General features: G+C 42.1%; 2 protein-coding genes and 1 long non-coding RNA gene across 4 annotated transcripts in view; 1 reads left to right on the top strand and 2 right to left on the bottom strand.

Moving 5' to 3' along the window:
* The window catches only part of LOC307030932, a 172,684-nt gene extending 171,147 nt beyond the window's left edge, over positions 1–1,537 (top strand). Inside the window, exons 3-4 of the long non-coding RNA XR_013805832.1 lie at positions 1,005–1,233; positions 1,357–1,537. This is a non-coding gene — a long non-coding RNA (uncharacterized lncRNA). The remainder of the gene's footprint in view (positions 1–1,004; positions 1,234–1,356) is intronic.
* A 226-nt stretch (positions 1,538–1,763) lies between these two features.
* LOC307033342 (uncharacterized protein) lies at positions 1,764–5,233 on the bottom strand. The gene is made up of 4 exons (XM_079671775.1): positions 5,198–5,233; positions 3,472–3,747; positions 2,251–2,478; positions 1,764–2,070 (listed from the first exon to the last, which is right to left on the bottom strand). The coding sequence occupies exons 2-3, from the start codon at positions 3,745–3,747 to the stop codon at positions 2,338–2,340; spliced, it is 417 nt and encodes a 138-aa protein (XP_079527901.1). The 5' UTR covers positions 5,198–5,233; the 3' UTR covers positions 1,764–2,070; positions 2,251–2,337.
* Positions 5,234–5,812: 579 nt separating this feature from the next.
* gba2 (glucosidase, beta (bile acid) 2) lies at positions 5,813–23,023 on the bottom strand. 2 transcript variants are annotated; one of them, XM_079670952.1, is made up of 18 exons: positions 22,600–23,023; positions 21,762–22,364; positions 18,009–18,100; positions 17,737–17,852; positions 16,573–16,791; positions 15,856–16,095; positions 15,541–15,643; positions 14,928–15,081; positions 10,480–10,605; positions 10,189–10,373; positions 9,522–9,626; positions 9,307–9,414; positions 8,968–9,119; positions 8,729–8,835; positions 7,834–7,976; positions 7,473–7,588; positions 7,125–7,316; positions 5,813–6,843 (listed from the first exon to the last, which is right to left on the bottom strand). In XM_079670952.1, exons 2-18 carry the CDS (start codon positions 21,956–21,958, stop codon positions 6,589–6,591), a joined length of 2,610 nt encoding a protein of 869 aa, XP_079527078.1. In that variant the 5' UTR covers positions 21,959–22,364; positions 22,600–23,023; the 3' UTR covers positions 5,813–6,588. The 2 variants fall into 2 exon arrangements, with proteins under 2 accessions (XP_079527078.1, XP_079527079.1); XM_079670953.1 differs by having other exon boundaries at positions 22,636–23,023.
* Between the last annotated feature and the right edge of the window lie 125 nt (positions 23,024–23,148).

The following is a 23,148-nucleotide window of genomic DNA, read 5'->3' as shown; positions in this document are numbered from 1 at the left end:
ACCACCAACCTTTCGGTTAACAGCCGAACGCGCTAACCAATTGCGCCACAGAGACATGATACCCTGCTAAAAGGGGCTTGGCATGGATCGCTGGCCCCACCCTCCTTAATTTGCTCTTTTATTCAAGAGGTTTGTTTGCCTAGAATACAGAGAAGAAGAAGTTGCCTCAAATGAAACCTGTGGAAGCTAAATGTGCACTCGTTTTTAAAGCTTTAGTTCATGTCTTTAATGTTGCTGGAAGCAAGGACGTACATCAAATGATGATGTGTAACAGTTATACTTTTGTTACTGTTTTTCTGGAACCTTCCCCCTGAACACGTAAACTGGCGTGTTCCCTTAAATGTTTATTCAAACAGTAAACGTCCCTGGGTGGACTTGAACCACCAACCTTTCGGTTAACAGCCGAACGCGCTAACCAATTGCGCCACAGAGACATGCTACTCTGCTAAAAGGGGCTTGGCATGGATCGCTGGCCCCACCCTCCTTAATTTGCTCTTTTATTCAAAACGTTTGTTTGCCTAGAATACAGAGAAGTAGAAGTTGCCTCAAATGAAACCTGTGGAAGCTAAATGTGCTCTAGTTTTTAAAGCTTTAGTTCATGTCTTCAATGTTGCTGGAAGCAAGGACGTACATCAAATGATGATGTGTAACAGTTATACTTTTGTTACTGTTTTTCTGGAACCTTGCCCCTGAACACGTAAACTGGCGTGTTCCCTTAAATGTTTATTCAAACAGTAAACGTCCCTGGGTGGACTTTTTCTACAGGCTTCTCTTGGTAGCCCTGCACTTTAACCACAATAGCAGCAGAGAGGTTGCTCGAACCAGTGATGGTGAGGTGCGTTATGCAGTTCGCTACCCAAGGTTCTGCAAAGGTGGCTGGGTAGTTCGCCCTATCAAGGAGAAGCCATCATACAGTTAGCTGTTTTACTCGGTCCCTAAATATTATTTATTGTTCGATGCATCTATAATATCACTGAATGTGATCACTTGTTTCCTTCCTTCAGCATACGCTGCAGCCCTGATGGAGTCTCTGAGAGAGGGCTACTCCAGGTCACCAGAGACTCTACGAGAGAGCAGTGCAGTCTTGTCTTCCACTGCCCCTGCCCCCCTTTCCACTTCCTGCCAGGAGATCGCCAAGGATGAGGCAGTTGGCCTTTATCTGGCACGGCATTCCCGGTTTAACACAGGAAATTAGTGTGAAACCAGCAGATTCTGTGGTTCACAGTTTTCAGGGTAAGATTATTCTAAATTGACATTTGTTTATTTGTTAGATAAAACCTGGTAAGAGATTTTGATTGTGCAAAAATCAATATTAATATATAATAACAATATTTTCTTTCTCTCTTCATCGGATAGGTTGGGACAGGTCCCAAAGCTTGCCGCTGTATTTACTCCCTCCATCTGACAGGAGGGAGCCTCATTGAGCTGCGATAATAATATTAAATAAATAATTCCATATTCATAAATGAAATGATATGCAAATAAAATGTTCTTGGCTGTGGACTTGTACTCTACATAATTATGTTGAGGTCATGGTAATCTTATTCAATAAACAATAACTGCAATGAACAGATAGCATTTTCTGACTCGTAAAATGATTGGATATGGTGTAATTTGTTAAATGATTCTGTGTTGAAAAATGTATATCTTTAAAAACTGAATTGTTGTATTAGGGCGGGCCATACTATATATTTTTTTGTAAATCGATCGAGAGGAGTGTTCAAATAACGTATTTTGGTGGTTATTAATGAAAAGACACTATCTATCAATCAATCAATGTTTATTTGTGTAAATTGAAAAAATACCACATTTACAGCATAGGTAGACAAAATGTTTGGAAATGCATGTGTATGCGAACACATAGTGCGAACACACTATGATTGTGATTAATTGTATTGATCGTCACCAAAATGAGGCCACTCAAAACCTTTGTAAATTCCTCCTCCTTCTTCTGGGAACTGTCTTCTGATGGCAGACACAACACATGAGGGTAAGGGCTTCCTAATGTGCCTGCCTAGAACTCCATAGGCCCAGCGGATGACCTGCCTGTAAGCTGTGTAGCGGTATTGCCTGGGGATAGGGACACAATATCTACAGGTAAACTTGATAGCCTTGTTAACATCATCAACAAGTGTTATATAGTATATAATCTACAGGTTCTGGGTTTTGAAACCTGCTAAACACTCGGGGTCAATAGCAACTGTATTATCTTTAATAGTATTTATCTTTTTAATTGTAATCTAAACATACTCATGTCTGCTGGCCTGAAGCGGGCCATGCTCCTGCCTGAAGTTCATGTAGGCTATCTGTAGCACAAAGGGATTCAGACAGCATGCTTCAAAGCTTGGGTCCAGTGTCAGGCATGTTATGTCTGGTCTGGGGGTGAGGTTCTCCACCAGGGCCCAGAAGGGATCCACCTCCCTGCAGCACATGCTCTCCACAGCTGAGGTCATGGGCTGGCATTCGCCACAAAAGCACCTACAAAACAAAACGTTTATCAGGAAACCGTATTACATCTCTCTCCCCCCCCTTCGCTGCTCTCTCCCTCCCCTCCGGTACACAGCACCGTAAGACGTAGTGTGGATTTGCATTAGGTAACGCAAGATACGGCTGATACTTGCGCATTAGTTTCTGTTATGGGTCAGTATCAACAGTCCTGCCAGTAACGTTACTATATTATCAATGCTACTTTAGTTATAGCCTGATATATGATAGCTAACTTTACAATGTTGTGATGTGACGTTAGCTAACATTCTGTAGCTAACTCCGGTCACTCACCAAGATAGCAATTCTCCACTGGTTCTCCTCACACCACAGCTCAATTTCTCTCCGATGGCCGTTATTTCTTCTAATCCTTGGCTGCTCCTGGTCTCTTGGACGCCTAGCAGGCTCATAATTATAAGGTTGTGGTCCATCATATGCATTCGAATATTCATGTTCAACTTCTTCTGTGTCGAAACTAGCATTGGGATCCATGTTTATTAATACGTTACACCGGCCGCTCTCCCCCTTGTCCCCCTTGTTACGTCACACGCGGGAGGTCACATGCCGAGGCTTTTTTATGCGGAAGTGAACATTTCTTACAAAAACGATGCCAGATGTCACTGTAGTGTATATTTCTGTATATCTTTTTGAAAATCTAGTGTATTCATCATTTTCCTACACATTTATTCACAGGTGTCTTTAACCTGGAAGTTGCTCTTTAAATAGAAGATAAAATTACTATATACAATTTATACATAAGCTATATACACACATAAATATAAAACTGTAAACCAAACTATATACATAATTAAGTGTCAATGCCTATGGGGGCGGAAATACTTGTCACTTTTTGTTCCTCATGTCGATCAGCCACTGCTCCTTTGGCAAAGCCTCAACCAAGGGGCAGTAAACAACTCCCTTGTACTGGCTGTGTCCAGTTTCTGCTGTGCGAAACTTCCCACACTTTTTGCAGGTGTTGTGCACAACCTTGCGGGTCAGCTTTCGGGTGGTTGGAGCAGGAATAGGAGCAGGAGCAGGAGCAGGAGCAGGAGCAGGAGCAGGAGCAGGAGCAGGAGCAGGAGCAGGAGCAGGAGCAGGAGCAGGAGCAGGAGCAGGAGCAGGAGCAGGAAGAACTGAGGAGATGCTGGCATTCGGAGCCTGTGGAGCAGCGACCTGGACCGGCACCTGTGAGGTCACTGGATTAAAAATCCAGGAGCAATGGCCCAAAGTTGGAGCAGGGAAGAGCTGTCGCTGCCGCACCATCTGAGGGCCAGAGGTTGGAGCACCGAATTGACATGAAAGCACTGACAAATATGAATATACTGTAGTCAACTTCATTAAAACGTTATTAACGTGCCTAAACCCAGTAATTCACTATTTCTACGCATGACAACACACTTTGTCCGTGTTTGGCTCTCTCGCCGCACAGTGAAGCGTTCCCGCATTGATGTCACTTCCGGCTTCCCCCAAAACTTCAAAATGAGTCGAAGGAATTTCCCTGCGATGTTCGAAATTATTGATATTTATCGGAACGGTATCGCACCTTCTTTTTTAAACTAACGGTTCGAGATGACTAGTAGCCCAATATTTCATTGCACATCAGTTGTTGGGATGCTGTCACAGGCTCTTTAAGGGCACAAAACATGTAAAGAGACCAAATAAACACAGTAATGACTAACTTCGTCACTTGTCTCCTCTTCCTCTTGCAAGCTTCCACTGTCCAGGGTCAGCTGCGTTGAACCAGTATTATACTATATTATTGTAGTATATCTTTTTTTTTTTTAGGTGTTTTTAATTCATCTAAGCAACTTCACTGAGGGCTCAGCTCACTATACTGAGTCAAACATAGTCCGACTGGAGAGTTTTTGTTTTATTCTTATCTAAAAACAGAGGGATGATAGCTCATAGACTTCAAAGGTCTTTTATTTTGAAACTCTACATCAGAATGTCCTGATTTTTTCTGAGTGACTAGATGGGGTGTCCTGCTATCACCCTGTAGTGAGATGAGTCTTTGATACTGGACAGTTTTTGTTTTATTCTCATCTAAAAACAGAGGGATGATAGCTCATATATGAGACTTCAAAGGTATTTTATTTTTAAACTCTTTAAGTTTTACATTCACTCAGTTATAATGTGGTAGTTATACGTAGTTTTTCTTACATTATTATTGATCACATTAGGCCTATATAGTATTAATATGTTTGATATAATTGTTATTGACCGAGTAAGCACTTTTATTTTGAAGGCAGTTTTTCCAGGCCGCTACCGTAATGCATAGGATATTCGCGCACCGCAAAACAACGCGGATGCTGGCTTGACTCAGTTTTCCGAAGTGGATGCTGGCTTGACCGCAGTCCTAAGGGCTACATACAGTAGCTGTATGACTACTGGTGGTACCACAGGTCAAAACGTGTAATAAGCTAATTACAACATGCCCATTAATGTAATAATTGTATAACAATCGGATGTACATATTTACACATGGCTGTTGACAATTATTAAAATGACAGTTAACGTTTATTTAAAATAGAAATATTAGCATTAGCAATGCTGGCGATGCTAACTAATTTGATGCAGACTGACTGAAGTTGCCATATACCGTCATGTAAAAGTTGACGGCAAAATAGTCAAATGACATCGAGAGTGATGGTTGTAAAATTGGGTTTTGTGACTGTCAAACAGGAAAAAGGTAATATTTAGTGTTGGTACTTACTTTGGATATCTCAGCTTCGCTCCGCAACGACTGCGACAAGTCCACTGTCAATCAAAAGCGTGAGGGGGCGGGTTTGGAGAGAAGCCGTGCCGTGAGTGGCTCTGTCCATTGTGAACTCGCTTCGTGATTGGTGCAGAGAGACATGGTAGATTCTCTAATATCGGCTCTGCCAATTTGTTTTTCCTGCCAACATCAGTTATCGTTAAATTTGATTAAGAGAGATCTTGATAAAATATTATGGTCATTTGGATACTATAGTGTTGGGCTGGTGACATTTAAAAGTGTTATCATATAGTTTGTATAGTTGTAAAGTTGTTCTAATTTTGTGAACTCTGCATTTATGTGAAAAAGATGGATATACCCGTTCCTTTTTCCACACAGATGTTTTCACTTCTGATATATTACCAGCCAACATTACACATCAAACTTACATCATCCAGTCCAACCAATGAATGAAATGGATATGAATGGCTAATAATTTAGCTACTTGGACCAAGAGTTCTATGAAATGTCTACATCTTACAAGTTGTGAATGTAAAGTGTTGCACACAGAGTTTTTTTGTATTTACTAACAACTTTATCAATATACATTTAAATAACACAATTAACCTCCGGTTTATTATTCAGTCATTTATTCAGCATGATTGTCATGAGTATTGGATTTTATAAAATATAGTAAATGTTGCCACTACATTAATATACTGTAGATGTGGCCAACATGCAACAAGGCACCAAATGTTATTAAACAAAAAACACATTACATTACCAAGAACAGAATTCCAATTTTAGAGGAAATCTTCTAATCGACCGTTTTTATTGACCAATATTTCAAATCTTGTTTGATTCACTCACAGGCCCTCTTGTGAACCCGACTGTCAAAGACAATAGTGACTGTTTGAGGCTAGTATAAAAAGAAAAAACTGTCCTAAAATATTACGCATATTAACTTGTTCCAAGTGTTCAACAATATTATTGAAAAACTGTTAAGTGTAGTGCTTGCAAATGAATGTAAAGGTGGGAAAGTAGACAATATGTTACAGAAACAAAGGGTCACATTTGAATTAGAAATACACACTGGCTATGATTTTGACATGGCCTGAATATCACCCTACACATCATGACAACAAAAGAAAATTAGGAACCATTTGCAGTCTCTTCAGATTCCGACCTAACAATATCATGATCTACAGTAGCTACTGAGTTTTTCAAGCGTAAACCATCAGAGTGCTGACCTTGAGTCTCAAACATTTGAAGGAAAAAACAGTAGAGAATTAAGTTAAAAGTCTGTGACTAGACAGGGCAGCGGTGCAGATGAGGGTGATGACTGCAGGAGAGTTTTGATGTTATTTTCAGAAGACCTTCCTAGTCACACCAGTTTTAATAATCAGGTCCTAGCTCTGAGTTTCTCCCGAATCCTGTCCGTGCTCTCCATCTGTAGCTTCAGTTTGAGCTGTTGTGGTCTGATCCTTCTGTGAAGTGTTGAGGGCCAGCTGCATGGCCCACACACTCAAAGGCCTCATGTATGCCAGAGAGCGGTAGATTCCCTTCTCGCAGTACGCTTCAGGAGTCTGGAAGGCCATGCCCAGCCGCTCCCACACGGTTCGGTAGCAGCCCTCCGCCGTGCGCATACCCTCCTCCTGCATCCCCTGAAAAACAGACAGCCAGAGAGGCATGAGGCAGTGTTTCAGAGGATTGTTATAATGTGTCCAATCATTTACTCTCTACTCCCTGGCTGAAGTGCTTCTCCTAAGATACTTGCCTCCATTAAGTTTAAAATATAACGAGACCTTGAACCATAGAAAACTTTGAATGCAGGCTTTCAATAAATACATTTCTTAGTTGAGGCATTGGAAAAAAAACTAACATATACCAAATTGTTTTACCCCTTTAATGTAAGGTGTATAGACTAAAACACATACACACTTACCTCATGTATCATAGTGGCTGCTAGTCCATACACGACTCCAATCCAGACTTCATCCGACTGGACACTGGAGCGGTCAGGCACTCCCTCGGGGCGCATGCCGTTAACTGCCCCCATCTGGCCTCCAGCGAAGCTCATTACATTCAAGTCAAAGACAGATTTCAGTGCGGTCTGAATTTTTTCTTTGGGAAAAGCCTAGAGAGAGAGGGGAAGTGATGCTGAGACTACAAAGATTTGAAGTATGTCCTAATGAAAAACATCACTTTATTGATGTTTGTCTAATCTGTAGGTTGGCATAGGGAATCTTTCTTGTCGCACTTCTTCATAAGGGCTTGTTTTTTTGTAACTTGCCTGGTATTCTCCCTCTCCCAGTCCAGACGCTTTCAGGAACCAATGGCCAGCACACTGGTCAGACATGACGCTATTAGAAAGGTCCCTCCCACTGCTGTCATAGTTGTAGTACTTGCCTAAACATGAGAGGAAAATGGGAAATAAACAAAAAGCAGTATACCAGACAGTATTGGTAAGTGTTTCTGAGTATCGGGAACATGTTTTTGTATCACAACTATGTCCCGGAAGTCTATCGCCATAGGGAGCGCAATGTCAAGTTCTTTATAAGAGCAGAGCTTGAGACGGTTGCAAGCAGTAATACCAAAGGGGACATTTTGTTGCGATGTTTTGCACAATCACTGGACTAGTAGAGATCATTTACCGTTCCACAGCAGTTTGTCATAAGCAGCGCTGCCCCGGTCCAAGATGTCTCTGTAGCGTTTGTATGCCTCCTCATTTTCCACCAGTTTGGCCATTTTACACATAACACACAGGGACGCTAACCACAGCCCACCACAGTACGCACTGCAAAAAAACAAAAATATAAGAATTTTAGTTAAATGTAACCTGTAAAATAAGGGGTAATAAGCTCTGATTGTCATATTTTAATTACAAAACATTTGCAAATGACATCATATTTTTCTTCAATTGATCTTGTCAATGTATAAAAACCCTAACGTTTCCTAAGTTGATTTCCCAGCTTGCAAGATCTAATTATAAAAATAGATATAATTGTAAATGTACAAGGAAAGCCCTTCATCTTTACTCTTACCTCTAATCTAATCACATTTAGCGAAAGCCCTGCAGCTACACACAAGTCATGCTTTTTACATTTCCTTGCCATCTAATGCAGACCGAAAGCTTTAAATGAAATGATCATACAGTACTTTATTTGTTTGAGGAGTGCTCAATGAATTGAACGACCTGTTAAGGAATTGATTTAATTAAATAGAGGGTTTTTGTATGTTAACTTTGAATTGCTTCAAGGTTTCTAATTTAATAGAATTCATTTTTCTATTGATATAAAGTTTCAGTAGTGGGTAGTATTACTGAGCTAGATTGCTACAATTATTCTTGTAGTATATCATAGTATTTGAAATCTATGGGGTATAAGACAACACAAGTAGGTCATGTGTACTCACAATAAGGGCAACGATTTCTGCACATTTTTGTAACCTGATATCTAATAAAATAATTTCCTAATTTGGGGATCAATAAAGTACCCATCTATGTATCATGTTTTTTTTCAGAGCTAATATGTTTTTTCATCCTCTCACCTTGGTCCCGTAACCGTCCAGCCGTCATAAGTCTGGTCGGCATATCCAGAATTCTCTATAAGGCCGTCACCATCCAAGTCGAACTTCATCTCTGACTCCATCACCGCCTACAAGACCAACCACAATAACAAAGCTTAAGTGGAACAAGCAACTTCAAATCCAGGATAATTATGTTATGACTACAGATGGGCTTCAACTCTCAAATGCAGCACCGTTAAGACCCCATAGATCCCTCGTACCTGGCAGACGGGCCACATGTCCTTCAGGTACTGATGGTCCTGAGTGAGATGAAAGTCCCTGTAGACCTGCAGCACAAACTTCAGGTTCAGGTCCTTCCAGTCTGCAGTGTCATGGATGAGGTAAGCATTTACCCTCTGCCACGGCTCATCATCTAGGGAAAGAGTCATCATGTTGTGCAATGAGACAATCCAGTAAAAAAGACTTGAAGACAGTTAAGAAATGTTTGAATCACACCATTGGGAAACAATCCTACGCAGCCACCACTGGAATGTAATTCTTCTTAATGTATTTCATTTAGTGTACCCTAGTTTTTCACTTTCTAGTTTCACTCTTCATACCTGGGTCTCCTATGTCGTGAGGTACCACGTTTTTGGCCTTGACAGGAGAGTAGCGCCCGCTCATCAGATGCAGCCTCTCCATGGGGTCCTGCTGAACCACACTGCCGGCTGAGAAGATATCAAAGTTGTTCAACTTTGCCCTGGCATTGCTCTTTATCAAAACACACATGATGAGATAGTTGATACAAACGCTAAGATGAAAGCACTTCACTCACCAATATCATATTGCAAACTCAAGGCAAGTTTAGGCCACAGCATGATAAGTGCAAACGAGGCGTAGAAGTGCACGTCGTATGTGTTGTACATTCTGTACTCCTGACCTGGGAAAAAAACAATAGCTTAGTTATGTGCGTTTCATATTTAATTAAGACAGATCTTTCTTTTTACTCGACAAATATCTCATAGTTAAAAAAATTGTTGTAGCTGCCCCAAAACACAGCATAAGGGAACAAACAATCAAAACATACCAACACAGTTTTGGGTGTGTTCACCTTATCTGATATTTAAAATGTGTTAATTAGGAACTACAATCAATAAAGTGCTAGAAAGTGCTCAAAGTTAATAATTTCTAACATAACATAAAGTACCAACTATCTGTTCATATTGATTAATCATTTTTTGAAATAAATCAAATAATTGTTTATCTCCAAAAAGTCTCTTCAATGAAGATACCCTTTATCATTTCCTAGAGTTCAAGATGATTTCTTCCAACGTTTTGTAAATTTCAAACAATTACCCAAATCCCCAAAATATTCAGTTTACCATCATAAAGTAGGGGAAAGCAGACACTCCTCCCGTAAAAGAAGCTAAAATGTGTTGCATGAGAAGTAACTTGGATTGCCAAGTTTCAGATTACTTTTCTGTCGACCAAGTGTCACTTACCTTCTAGGTAGGCGAAACGTCCGAACTCCTTAACGACGGCGGGCTGAGCTGGCAGCCCCCCGTCCTCGCTGCGCACCCCCCCACTGACATCAGCGTCCTCCGGTAGCTCCGTCCACACCGTCCCTCCATCCACCACAAAGTACAGCTCGTTAAATAGGGCCGACTTATACCAGGAGGGGAGGGAGCTGCAACACAAGCCAAGGTGATAAACACTTCTAAGCTTTCATGGATGGAAAGCTATTGTTATTTACGTCTTCATAATTTATAATCAATGTTTGAACTGTCAACTACCTGTCCTGGAGAATGGGTCTTTGCCACTCGTCAATGCTCTTCTCCCACTGTTTGTAGTGTGTTAGTGCGTAGTGACCTAATGAGGGGGAAGCATCCCCTTTGGTCCCAAAGTAACGAGTGTATCTCCTGGGAACAGAAAGTTGATGTTAGCTTCATCAGAAAAACAACAGCAGAAAACACAATGAGGCTTCAAAAAGGACACGGCATTGAAAGCATACAGCCATTGCAATTAGGGAAGCGGATTGTGTTTTATTCCGCTATTAATTATTCATGGCGTAGCTTTTTAGGACGTAATATGTGATAAGATAAAGTGCATCAGAGTCCTGGATAGAAAAGGGAACAGCTAATAGCATTTGTTGTAACAAGACAACCTTAGACTGGTCTTCTTCAAAAGTAATAGAAACAGGAAGAACGATATCTGTAACTGTGTTTAACTCTGGCTTGTTCACATTCCTGCAAAGCAACACAATGCACATGTGTTACCTGTGTGTTCTCTGTGTGTTTTCTGTGTGTTACTACCTGTGAATTACCTGTGTGCTACCTGTGTGCTACCTGTGTGTTCTCTGTGTGTTACCTGTGTGTTACTACCTGTGTGTTACTACCTGTGTGTTCTCTGTGTGTTACTACCTGTGTGTTATCTGTGTTACTACCTGTGTGTTCTCTGTGTGTTACCTGTGTGTTACTACCTGTGTGTTACTACCTGTGTTCTCTGTGTGTTACTACCTGTGTGTTACCTGTGTTACTACCTGTGTGTTCTCTGTGTGTTACCTGTGTGTTCTCTGTGTGCTACCTGTATGTTTCCTGTGTTTCTACCTGTGTGTTCTCTGTGTGTTCTCTGTGTGTTACCTGTGTGTTCTCTGTGTGTTCTCTGTGTGTTACCTGTGTGTTACCTGTGTGTTCTCTGTGGGTTCTCTGTGTGTTACCTGTGTGTTCTCTGTGGGTTCTCTGTGTGTTTCCTGTGTTTCTACCTGTGTGTTCTCTGTGTGTTCTCTGTGTGTTACCTGTGTGTTCTCTGTGGGTTCTCTGTGTGTTTCCTGTGTTTCTACCTGTGTGTTCTCTGTGTGTTCTCTGTGTGTTACCTGTGTGTTCTCTGTGGGTTCTCTGTGTGCTACCTGTGTGTTCTCTGTGTGTTACCTGTATGTTTCCTGTGTTTCTATCTGTGTGTTACCTGTGTGTTACCTGTGTGTTCTCTGTGTGTTCTCTGTGTGCTACCTGTGTGTTCTCTGTGTGTTACCTGTATGTTTCCTGTGTTTCTACCTGTGTGTTCCCTGTGTGTTACCTGTGTGTTCCCTGTGTGTTACCTGTGTGTTACCTGTGTGCTACCTGTGTGTTCTCTGTGTGCTACCTGTGTGTTCTCTGTGTGTTACCTGTGTGTTCCATGTGTGTTCTCTGTGTGTTCTCTGTGTGCTACCTGTGTGTTCTCTGTGTGCTACCTGTGTGTTCTCTGTGTGTTACCTGTGTGTTCCATGTGTGTTCTCTGTGTGTTCTCTGTGTGCTACCTGTGTGTTCCCTATGTGTTCCCTGTGTGTTCCCTGTGTGTTCTCTGTGTGCTACCTGTGTGTTCCCTGTGTGTTCTCTGTGTGTTACCTGTGTGTTACTACCTGTGTGTTACTACCTGTGTGTTCTCTGTGTGTTACTACCTGTGTGTTACCTGTGTTACTACCTGTGTGTTCTCTGTGTGTTACCTGTGTGTTACTACCTGTGTGTTACTACCTGTGTTCTCTGTGTGTTACTACCTGTGTGTTACCTGTGTGTTACCTGTGTGTTCTCTGTGTGCTACCTGTATGTTTCCTGTGTTTCTACCTGTGTGTTCTCTGTGTGTTCTCTGTGTGTTACCTGTGTTTCTACCTGTGTGTTCTCTGTGTGTTCTCTGTGTGTTACCTGTGTGTTCTCTGTGGGTTCTCTGTGTGTTTCCTGTGTTTCTACCTGTGTGTTCTCTGTGTGTTCTCTGTGTGTTACCTGTGTGTTCTCTGTGGGTTCTCTGTGTGCTACCTGTGTGTTCTCTGTGTGTTACCTGTATGTTTCCTGTGTTTCTACCTGTGTGTTACCTGTGTGTTACCTGTGTGTTCTCTGTGTGTTCTCTGTGTGCTACCTGTGTGTTCTCTGTGTGTTACCTGTATGTTTCCTGTGTTTCTACCTGTGTGTTCCCTGTGTGTTACCTGTGTGTTCCCTGTGTGTTACCTGTGTGTTCTCTGTGTGCTACCTGTGTGTTCTCTGTGGGTTCTCTGTGTGTTTCCTGTGTTTCTATCTGTGTGTTCTCTGTGTGTTCTCTGTGTGTTCTCTGTGTGTTACCTGTGTGTTCTCTGTGGGTTCTCTGTGTGCTACCTGTGTGTTCTCTGTGTGTTACCTGTATGTTTCCTGTGTTTCTACCTGTGTGTTACCTGTGTGTTACCTGTGTGTTACCTGTGTGTTCTCTGTGTGTTCTCTGTGTGCTACCTGTGTGTTCTCTGTGTGTTACCTGTATGTTTCCTGTGTTTCTACCTGTGTGTTCCCTGTGTGTTACCTGTGTGTTCCCTGTGTGTTACCTGTGTGTTCTCTGTGTGCTACCTGTGTGTTCTCTGTGTGTTACCTGTGTGTTCCATGTGTGTTCTCTGTGTGTTCTCTGTGTGCTACCTGTGTGTTCCCTGTGTGTTCCCTGTGTGTTCCCTGTGTGTTCTCTGTGTGCTACCTGTGTGTTCTCTGTGTGTTACCTGTATGTTTCCTGTGTTTCTACCTGTGTGTTCTCTGTGTGTTCTCTGTGTGTTCTCTGTGTGTTTCCTGTGTTTCTACCTGTGTGTTCTCTGTGTGTTACCTGTGTGTTCTCTGTGTGTTACCTGTATGTTTCCTGTGTGTTCCCTGTGTGTTCCCTGTGTGTTCTCTGTGTGTTACCTGTATGTTTCCTGTGTTTCTACCTGTGTGTTACCTGTGTGTTACCTGTGTGTTCTCTGTGTGCTACCTGTGTGTTCTCTGTGTGTTACCTGTATGTTTCCTGTGTTTCTACCTGTGTGTTCCCTGTGTGTTACCTGTGTGTTCCCTGTGTGTTACCTGTGTGTTCTCTGTGTGCTACCTGTGTGTTCTCTGTGTGCTACCTGTGTGTTCTCTGTGTGTTCTCTGTGTGTTCCATGTGTGTTCTCTGTGTGTTCTCTGTGTGCTACCTGTGTGTTCCCTGTGTGTTCCCTGTGTGTTCTCTGTGTGCTACCTGTGTGCTACCTGTGTGTTCTCTGTGTGTTACCTGTATGTTTCTACCTGTGTGTTCTCTGTGTGTTCTCTGTGTGTTCTCTGTGTGTTTCCTGTGTTTCTACCTGTGTGTTCTCTGTGTGTTCTCTGTGTGTTACCTGTGTGTTCTCTGTGTGTTACCTGTGTGTTTCCTGTGTGTTCTCTGTGTGTTTCCTGTGTTTCTACCTGTGTGTTCTCTGTGTGTTTCCTGTGTGTTTCCTGTGTGTTCTCTGTGTGTTCCCTGTGTGTTACCTGTGTGTTCCCTGTGTGTTACCTGTGTGTTCTCTGTGTGCTACCTGTGTGTTCTCTGTGTGCTACCTGTGTGTTCTCTGTGTGCTACCTGTGTGTTCCCTGTGTGTTCCCTGTGTGTTCCCTGTGTGTTCTATGTGTGTTCTCTGTGTGTTCTCTGTGTGTTACCTGTGTGTTACCTGTATGTTTCCTGTATGTTTCCTGTGTGTTCCCTGTGTGTTCCCTGTGTGTTCTCTGTGTGTTACCTGTATGTTTCCTGTGTTTCTACCTGTGTGTTCTCTGTGTGTTCTCTGTGTGTTCTCTGTGTGTTTCTACCTGTGTGTTCTCTGTGTGTTCTCTGTGTGTTCTCTGTGTGTTTCCTGTGTGTTCTCTGTGTGTTCTCTGTGTGTTACCTGTGTGTTCTCTGTGGGTTCTCTGTGTGTTCTCTGTGGGTTCTCTGTGGGTTCTCTGTGTGCTACCTGTGTGTTCTCTGTGTGTTACCTGTATGTTTCCTGTGTTTCTACCTGTGTGTTACCTGTGTGTTACCTGTGTGTTCTCTGTGTGTTCACTGTGTGCTACCTGTGTGTTCTCTGTGTGTTACCTGTATGTTTCCTGTGTTTCTACCTGTGTGTTCCCTGTGTGTTACCTGTGTGTTCTCTGTGTGCTACCTGTGTGTTCCCTGTGTGCTACCTGTGTGTTCCCTGTGTGATACCTGTGTGTTCCCTGTGTGCTACCTGTGTGTTCCCTGTGTGTTCTCTGTGTGTTCCCTGTGTGCTACCTGTGTGTTCCCTGTGTGTTCTCTGTGTGTTCTCTGTGTGTTTCCTGTGTGTTTCCTGTGTGTTCTCTGTGTGTTACTACCTGTGTGTTCCCTGTGTGTTCTCTGTGTGTTCTCTGTGTGTTTCCTGTGTGTTTTCTGTGTGTTCTCTGTGAGTTACCCGTGTGTTTCCTGTGTGTTACTACCTGTGTGTTTCTACCTGTGTGTTTCTACCTGTGTTACCTGTGTGTTTCCTGTGTGTTTGACGTACCTGGTGTGCTTCCTCTCCCTAGAGCCGAACATGATATTGGGCATGTCCCAGGCCAGACAGAACTCCAGGCTGTTATGGCCCTGAGCCGGCACCGAGCAGCTCACAGCCAACGCTGCTGCCACCTTCTCTCCTTTAGGCGTGGGCGGGCTGGATCCTGCAGGGGTGAGGGTTAGAGAGGGAGGGGAGGATAACAAGAGAGGTTAGCATATGGTATCTCTATCACGCTGTGCGGGTTGTTAGACATCTTACTGGTGGTTCAGCTCTTGCTGCCTTTGTCTTTATTTACCTACTAATGTTTATTCACTCTATTCTGTATTGTGTCTGTAATAAACTGTCTTATGTATACCTGATCTATAGTGTATTCACTTTCTATACTGCGGTTTGTACACCAGTTTCTGAAACTTAATGGTAAAATCTAGTTACAAAACTAAGTGCTCCGTGATGCACTAGATGGAATTGTTGGTGTTTTACTGTGTATCAGTTTCTTTCCTTCTTCTTCTTCTTTCCATCTATTTTTTCTGTTACTGTTTCATATTGAGGAAATGACAAATGTAGACATCTGTTCCGTCATGAATCGGTCTCATCTCTCCACAGTGAGTTTTTAAGCGCCGACCTGTGGGAGAGTCCAGCCGTCCATCAGTGATGAGGTCACTCCACAGGCCGCTGCAGGTTCCCTTTGGACTGAACGCTGTCTGGTGACTGACCTCCCTGTCAGGCTGTTCAAATGGGAACAAAACACACAGGGTGAATCTAAAACCTAATGCTCACTAACACCACGCATTTTACATCTAGTTCATTATTATAAATCCACTTCCAGATAATAGAGAATATTGTTGCCAATCCCGTTTATTCCCTGGGAATGTCTTGTGCAGCTGTACAGTTCAAACTACTACAAAAACCTTAAAATGCATAAACTTGGTGATCAAACCTGTTCTCGGGCTGCGATGCACAGAGTGTAAGGGTTCACAGCAAGGCAGTGATGTAGCAGTACCCCAGACACCGCCTCCCCCTCCTTCTCCAGGTGGAATGGTTCATTCCAGTGTCCCCCGCTCTTATCTTCCTTGTGTCCCGACCCGTTGACCATGGTGAACATGATGGAAACATCCAAAGCGTAGTCATTCTTGTTCTCTATGTCCCACACGAATACTGCCACTGGGAGACTAGAGTCCTGGGATAAAGGAGATACACATTGGGAAATAACTTTTGGGAAACCAGCATGTCGACAGGCACCGTCTAAAATGTGCATTTCAAGATTCAAGGCTTTATTGTCATTAGCTACTGTGTAGCTATGGCAATGAAAAACTGAGGTCACATGCTATTTCACCACAACCTAGAGTTTCTGCTATATATTCAAAAGTGTTGAGACATCAGTTGCTGAAATGATTTGAGGCGTTTTGGAGATGAAGCAACCAAATGACTTATGTTTGACTCACTTTTTTGTTTGAGTTGGTGAAAGTAGGTGAAACATCAATCATAGTCTCGGGGTTCTCACATTTATATTGACAAGCTTGAGGCTTTTCAACAAATACCTTCTCATTGTTCAGGTGATCAGGGGTTAGACATGATGCGTGTCATAATTAGATTGATGCAACAATATTATCATAAGTCTATTATAATGTATGAGGTCCAGGGATGTCTCAGTTACCTGGTAGTCGTGGGGGATGACTGGGGAAATCTGCCTGCAGGTTAAGGTGACGTTCTGTCCCGGCAGGTGGTAAACGGTCCAGGCGCGGGGGTACAAGGCGTGATAGAAGGCGTACTCTCCACAGTAGCCCCAGTTCCAGCCCTGCAGAGTGGGAGGACGCTCTACAGAGAGCACCTGCTGGTAAACCGTTTGCCCTCCACGGCGTAAACAAACTGTAAACTAAGAAAGAGAAAAGGATGTGGGCAAGTGGAGAATTTAATCTGTGGTTTAGGATATTAGACATTTATAACCAACAAGTTCTGTATGTGCAATTTACTGTTTAGTGTACTGCCTGAGCCTTCTTTAACAATGTACATTTCCCCTCTCTGTGGGACTAATAAAGGTTTTCTGATTCTGAATCTTCCTACATATCCCAGAATGCCCTCTGACAACCCCCAAGAGGCATGTCTTGAGCCTGAATCTGCATCCAGTTAATGGTTCTACATTAGGGTGGTGTGCAATGTAATTAAAACCAAGAGAGCCAGTCTTTCCAGGGACAGAATGAGTCACACCCTTTTCCCAAAACACACCCACCATGCATTGCAGTTAGTTTACTGAGGCTGCTGTCAGAAGAGAATCAGCTATCTGTCTCCTAGCATTTAACTCCACTGTGGTCGTATTTGAAATATATGGTATTTTGCGGTCTACATTTAGCTCTTTCCTTTGGCGAATAGAAAACAACACCACAAATGTACAAAGTAAATACATTTATGTAGATTAACTTCAGCGGAATGTTTTAAAATAAAAAAGTGCTTTAGGGATTTGTTTTCTCGTTAGCATTTTGTCGGTACTTAAAGGAGACTGTTCTTATGAATTAAGAGAATGGTTGACTCACATTCCTTACTGAATCACAGGTTAAAGAATGAACACCAACAAATATGGATTGTAGCAGATACATAAACATGTTGTTAATTTGGAAATAATAACATCTTATATATATATATATATAAATATATAGACCTAGGACACCTTCACGTAACAGGCAGTCGGAGTTGAGGTGACTGAAAAATAAGCCAATGAGCTATTGTATAGGGAAAAATATATAATGCCAGGAAAATATTCCTTAAATAAGTCATTTTAATTCATGAAAGGCTTTAACCATAGTCTCTGCCTACTTCTATTTACCTGGTTTGCTGTGACAGTTTTATAGTGGTACATCCCGGGGTTAAGTTGCCATCTGCAGAACTCCCCCCTCCAACCTCTCGTGATGGTTCCTCCTCCGATACCACCAAGTGGAGCACCTGCAAATTAGAGTATCAACTGGATTCAGTCATTTCATTATTACTTTTAGGAGCTTAACTGGTAAAATTCAAGAGTTATAGTACTGTATGTTTTGGTGAAATATTAAAGAGGATGTAATATCACAAGCTCGGCACACTGTAAGATCCTGATCTCACCATATATTTGTCGCAAGGGTTGGGCACGAAACATATCAATGAACGGAGCTTTCTTTTCCACCTGGGTTTTCTTGTACCACCACTTCAGATACCTGGATGAACACACAGAGTATACAGTACAGTTACAACACAGCACAGCACTGAATGCGCCCTAACTGCATGTGTTACTTTGAATAAACATGCTCATGATATTAAAATGCATTTATAATTATCCATACAGTGTAATTGGTTAACATGCTTTTTCTGCAAGCTTTTTTTTTCTCGCTTGTTTAAAAAGGCAGCTTCAGACGTTTGCGAGCACCGGAACCAAAGGTGGACAACTTGCACACACGCACAGGCAGAGAGAAACGAGGGCATTGTGAAGCTGCATAAAGGAAGAGGGGAGGACTACTTTATCTGAGAGAGGTCAGCAGTGTGAGGTGTGCATGAATGCGAGTCTAGGTGCAGCACTCGCCATCAGAGCAGGGTGTAAAATATTAATTAGGCTAGGTTACAGCAGGTTACGGACAACTACAAGAGTCCGAGGGAGATCACAGTCATAGCGAGCCTTTATCTGTTTATGCTTTGATGTGTGAAGTGGGGAAGTCTCAATTCATATGCCTTATCAGTAGAAAGCTAGCAGATGCTGGGTTGAGGTCATACTTTTGTTTTAGTAGAAAGGCCATGAGTTCTGCAGAGAACCGGCTGCAATGTAATAAAAGCCCCTAATTACATTTATTCTGCATCATTTGGCTCACGCTTTTTTCCTAGCCCTTGAGTGCTTCTTCAAAATGTCTCCAGAGGGCTTTAGCTAAATGAGAAAAACACAAGATGTGATAAACATGTTTACGTTCCCACTGCCAATAATGATCCTAATGTTTCTGCAGAAAGCTGACAAGGCGGTGAACGACACCAGTGAGAAAGCACTTACTAATGTTCTCACTTGGTCACTCCAAAACCAAGAAAGATCCACTTTAATATGATGTTCGACAGATAAAAGCAGGATATCACCATAATTGACTGGAACAGCATTGTTTTGCTTTAAAAATGACTTGAACGATGAATTGATCAAAGAATCAGAATAGTAAAATAGTTTTTCAGTCAATGGGCTAACCCTTTAGTCCACCATGTAAACTTATATTGATGATAAGAAGTCACAACTCTGAGAAGCTTAGTGCTCAGCATTCTTGTTTACATACGAAAATACCGAATAACATTTGAGCCACAGAGGGCTTTCTGCTTGTAGCCATGAACATCGATCCCATGCCAAATTACTGTGAATGCCGGAGCAGGGCCTGAATGTATTGCACACGAACAGAAAAGCTCAGTCCAGAGAAACAACAGTGAGATGAATAGGTTTGGTTAAAGTGAGTAATTCAAAGCCATGGCAGGTTGCATTATAGTCAGGAAGGTGTTGTTCTGCAGCTCAGCTGAAATTCCAACAGTTAGACCCTCACCCTGATAAGCTCTGAATAAAGGCAAATTATGCAAAACTGAATCTAACCTGTGTGTGTGCTCAAGCTGCCATGTTCTCCACCAAAGACCAAACCTACCCACAGCTGGCAAGAGCTTGCAGCAAAAGGGCAAAGTTCCCTTACTAAAAGATATACAATCCCATTGTTACTTTCTCCTTGAATGTGTATTATAAGAGCTGTATGAGCTTTTTTCTTCTTGGTTCAGTATACTGTGCAAATAGCTCAGAAAATGTACAGTATTTCTATACATTGGTCCAACAGTAAAGGCTTCTTAAAAATGGGTTTCCTATTAACCCAGGTAGAACCTCCTACTACACAATAATAACTACCCCATTAGTGTGTACAATAACTAACTATCTCTAAAACTAACCTTAAAGGGGACATATCATGCAAAATGCACTTTTGTATGTCTTTTATACATGAATATGTGTCCCCGGTGTTCCAGGGAACTCACCAAGTGTCAGAAAACACAACCCTCTCTATTTTCCTCCATACCCAAATCTCTTAAAAAGGGGCTGCAACGGATCCGATACAGACTGATCTAGATTTGAAATATCTCTGACGTCAGTGACGAGGAGCTCCGCCTATATGGGCAACTCTCCACCTATCAGGAGGAGACAGCCATTGCCGTTTGAAAGCGCTGGAGACGCTGTAGTACATATGCCAGGCCTGTAGGTGGCGCTGTAGTCTGCCACAAAAGCAGCGAAGAAGACTTCTCACAGAATCAGCCCTTGCAAAAACAGGGCTAAAAAAGAGCAAATAGAGCGAAATGAGGCATGGCTAAAATGCATGATCTGTTTGGTATTTTGAAAAAAAAACTTCACAGACATGTTTTATATAGGTATGGCCCTACAATATATGTTTCAAATATAGCATGATAGGTCCACTTTAAGTGAGAGTTGAAAAAGATTGAGTTTTGTTTCTCAGTTTGCACATGCATTATGTGCAATATAACCACAACATTCCAAAGGATTTCTGAAATATGAAGCAAGTTAGTGGTTTAACGCTGAGTTAAAAACATCTACATTGCACTGCAGGTGTCACATGTTAAGACAATGTGAACAAATGTAGAAGCAGTATATAGCAGTGATTTGGATGCATAGAAAAGCTTAAAGTTACTCAGTCAAAGTACATATCTTTATGGCAATCATCCACAGGGAGTCTAAATCAGTATAAATCAGCCGAGGCCTGATGCCAGGCAGACATTGACGGTCACAGAGATAGGCTCTCACGATTGAAATGATAAGACAAATGTTGCTGGCTGTGTGCCGACAATCCACTAAAGCAGCAGCAAGTCTTTGTCAGGAAAACAAACAGGATCAGATCAACAGATGTTGAAATCTGTACTGGATGTTTTTTATAGCTTTAGGGCGACAATTCAGAGTTGTATGCTCTATATCTCTGAGAACTTTTCAAGCATCATGGGTGCATGAGTGGAGAAATTGGAAAATCCCAATCTTGTAAGACTTGGAAGAGTAAATGTCCTGAACCTTGAACTAACAGTTGACCTGGATCTAGGGCCAAATACATGCCCATTACCTCAGGATGGAATGTAAGCACATACTTTTGATTAAACTGAACATTTACAGAGAAAACTTTGTGTCTTGTTTGCTGTTTTTGCGAGAAACACAAAGCACTATCTTATCATCCGCACTGATAGACAAAGCTAAATGGTAGACTGTGTTGCAAAAGAGCCGTTTACTCTGTTAATCAGTTGCTACACCTATCTGGGTGAGACAAAAGCTAATACACACAGCATTCATGCGTTATCAGTTTAAAATGCATAAGAAAAAATGGGTATACTACTGTGTTGGTGCTTCTTACTGTGATAAATGCTGAAATGTATGTCATTGACACTGCTCTAAGGTAGACAGTTATTAGTTATATCATATTTAAGTTGATAGAAAATTATATTTGATAACTTGTGCCAGCCTTAACCACTTCAGGCAGGATTACCTGCTCTCTGTGGTGGCTTGAGAAATATGACACTGTATGCCAATGCCTCCCCAGGTACTCCTCTGTCAAAGCAGTCTCATGGGTTACATGGTATAGAAAGGTTGTCATTACATAAGATGGAGGTGTAAACTGAAAACACCCTGTGTCAATAAAGGAACTAACCTCGGTGTGCTCTGAGGCATAGTGTTGATTTAATGAATTTTCAATGACAAATATTTGTAGTCGGACCAGTTCATGTACCACAGGAAAATGGGTGTGGTGCTGTAGACGAGGTGGTGCTGATTTTAAAACTTGCACAGATAAATAAGTAACTCCCATCTCATTTAACCCATGAATGTCTCACCTGATCCCAAGCCCAACGTGCTCCAAGACGTTGGACAGCGAGACATCCTTTGCTTGAAAGGGCTTCCTCTTCTCCTTGAACTCATGTGCCAGACAGATACGCCAACCCTCCTTGGGAACTCCATATCCCATTTCCTTGGAGACATACCGACTCATAAGGTCCGCTGAGGATTTCTCACCCCACTCTGAAGTAGTCATTTTAGCAGGATACAGGTGAGGGGAGCTTAAAGAATGTATGAATGGGAGTAGGAAATCAGGAAGATCTCACCACTTTGATCAAAAGTCAGTGTATGCTTTCACTGGAAGTAGCATGGGAAGTCTGCAAGTAGATGATCAAGAAGTTATTCATGTGGGGTAAACTGGTTCTCATCCAACGAGCTCTGAATACCTGCATTTAAATAATTGCTCCCTCTTGTGTAATGTCCCAGTGCCATTATAATACTCTCAATATCCACAGGAGAATTTAGCCTCTATAGCTCAGTATGTCCATATCCTCAGGGGCTAGTCTCTGGATTCCTGTTTTCAGAGGTAGCAGACCCCTTGGCCTCCTTTGCATGTAGTCCGGATGTTTTTCGTAATGACAGTTCAACAAAAGCCGGGACACCTACAATGACATCAAAGAAGATCAATTCAAATGGTTAAAAGGAGTGATCCCATCCATCTGGTAGAAATACAAGAGGGCCGATATCGTGCAAAGGCGCAAACTGACAACATTATTTAATATGAATCATGTAACGTTAGCTACCCAACCGCTGGTTACAGTGGCAAACTTTATTAGCTATTAGCAAAAAGCTGACCATTGACAGCAGTAGAGAAGAGTAAGTTATTTGTTTTAATACCAGAAAGACGTCACTCCACAGCAGCTCCAAACCAACCTCTGTCTGCAGGACTGTAGCTTCTGCTGCTAGCGCGGTGCTCAATCTGCTCAATATGCAAATGATTTACATTTGTCGCTGTAAAATAACAAGTATATGGCCTCAGCTCTGTCTTTCAGGTGACAATTTCGATCAGGTTGCATACGCACTCCCCTTGCTTTTACAAGATTGGCCGATTTAAACGTCAGCTTAGCTAGAAAACCCTTTTTAGATTACATATTTTGAAGGTTGATAATTGATGCTTGAGCTTGATAAAGTCAAAATCAGTAAACCACCTAGTAGTAAAGGAAGCCTGATAAGTGAACCGCAGGGATACACAGTGCAGGAAACCGGCAAAGCCGCTGCTGAGACTGTACCATTCTCAGTAGAAAGGGGGACATGTATTAGTTAACACTTATACATTTCGCCTACAATTGACAGCCATTGCTCCATGTGAATACATATAAAAGTATAAAGACCGTATTGAAAGGATTCCTGAAGAATGTGAAGTGTTAGCGCACATAATTAAATGTT

Source organism: Notothenia rossii, assembly GCF_949606895.1.
Source record: "Notothenia rossii genome assembly, chromosome: 3".
Lineage (NCBI taxonomy): Eukaryota > Metazoa > Chordata > Actinopteri > Perciformes > Nototheniidae > Notothenia > Notothenia rossii.
This window is presented reverse-complemented; position numbering and strand designations above follow the sequence as displayed.

Excerpts from the sequence above, each read along its gene's own strand:
- LOC307033342 (XM_079671775.1), bottom strand. The coding sequence starts at position 3,747 with ATGGTGCGGCAGCGACAGCTCTTCCCTGCTCCAACTTTGGGCCATTGC. Across the intron at positions 2,479-3,471 it reads CCCGAAAGCTGACCCGCAAG|GTGCTTTTGTGGCGAATGCC; the intron begins GTTGTGCACAAC and ends TTTGTTTTGTAG.
- gba2 (XM_079670952.1), bottom strand. The coding sequence starts at position 21,958 with ATGACTACTTCAGAGTGGGGTGAGAAATCCTCAGCGGACCTTATGAGT. Across the intron at positions 18,101-21,761 it reads CACGTTGGGCTTGGGATCAG|GTATCTGAAGTGGTGGTACA; the intron begins GTGAGACATTCA and ends GTGTTCATCCAG. Across the intron at positions 9,627-10,188 it reads ACGTTTCGCCTACCTAGAAG|GTCAGGAGTACAGAATGTAC; the intron begins GTAAGTGACACT and ends TTTTTTTCCCAG.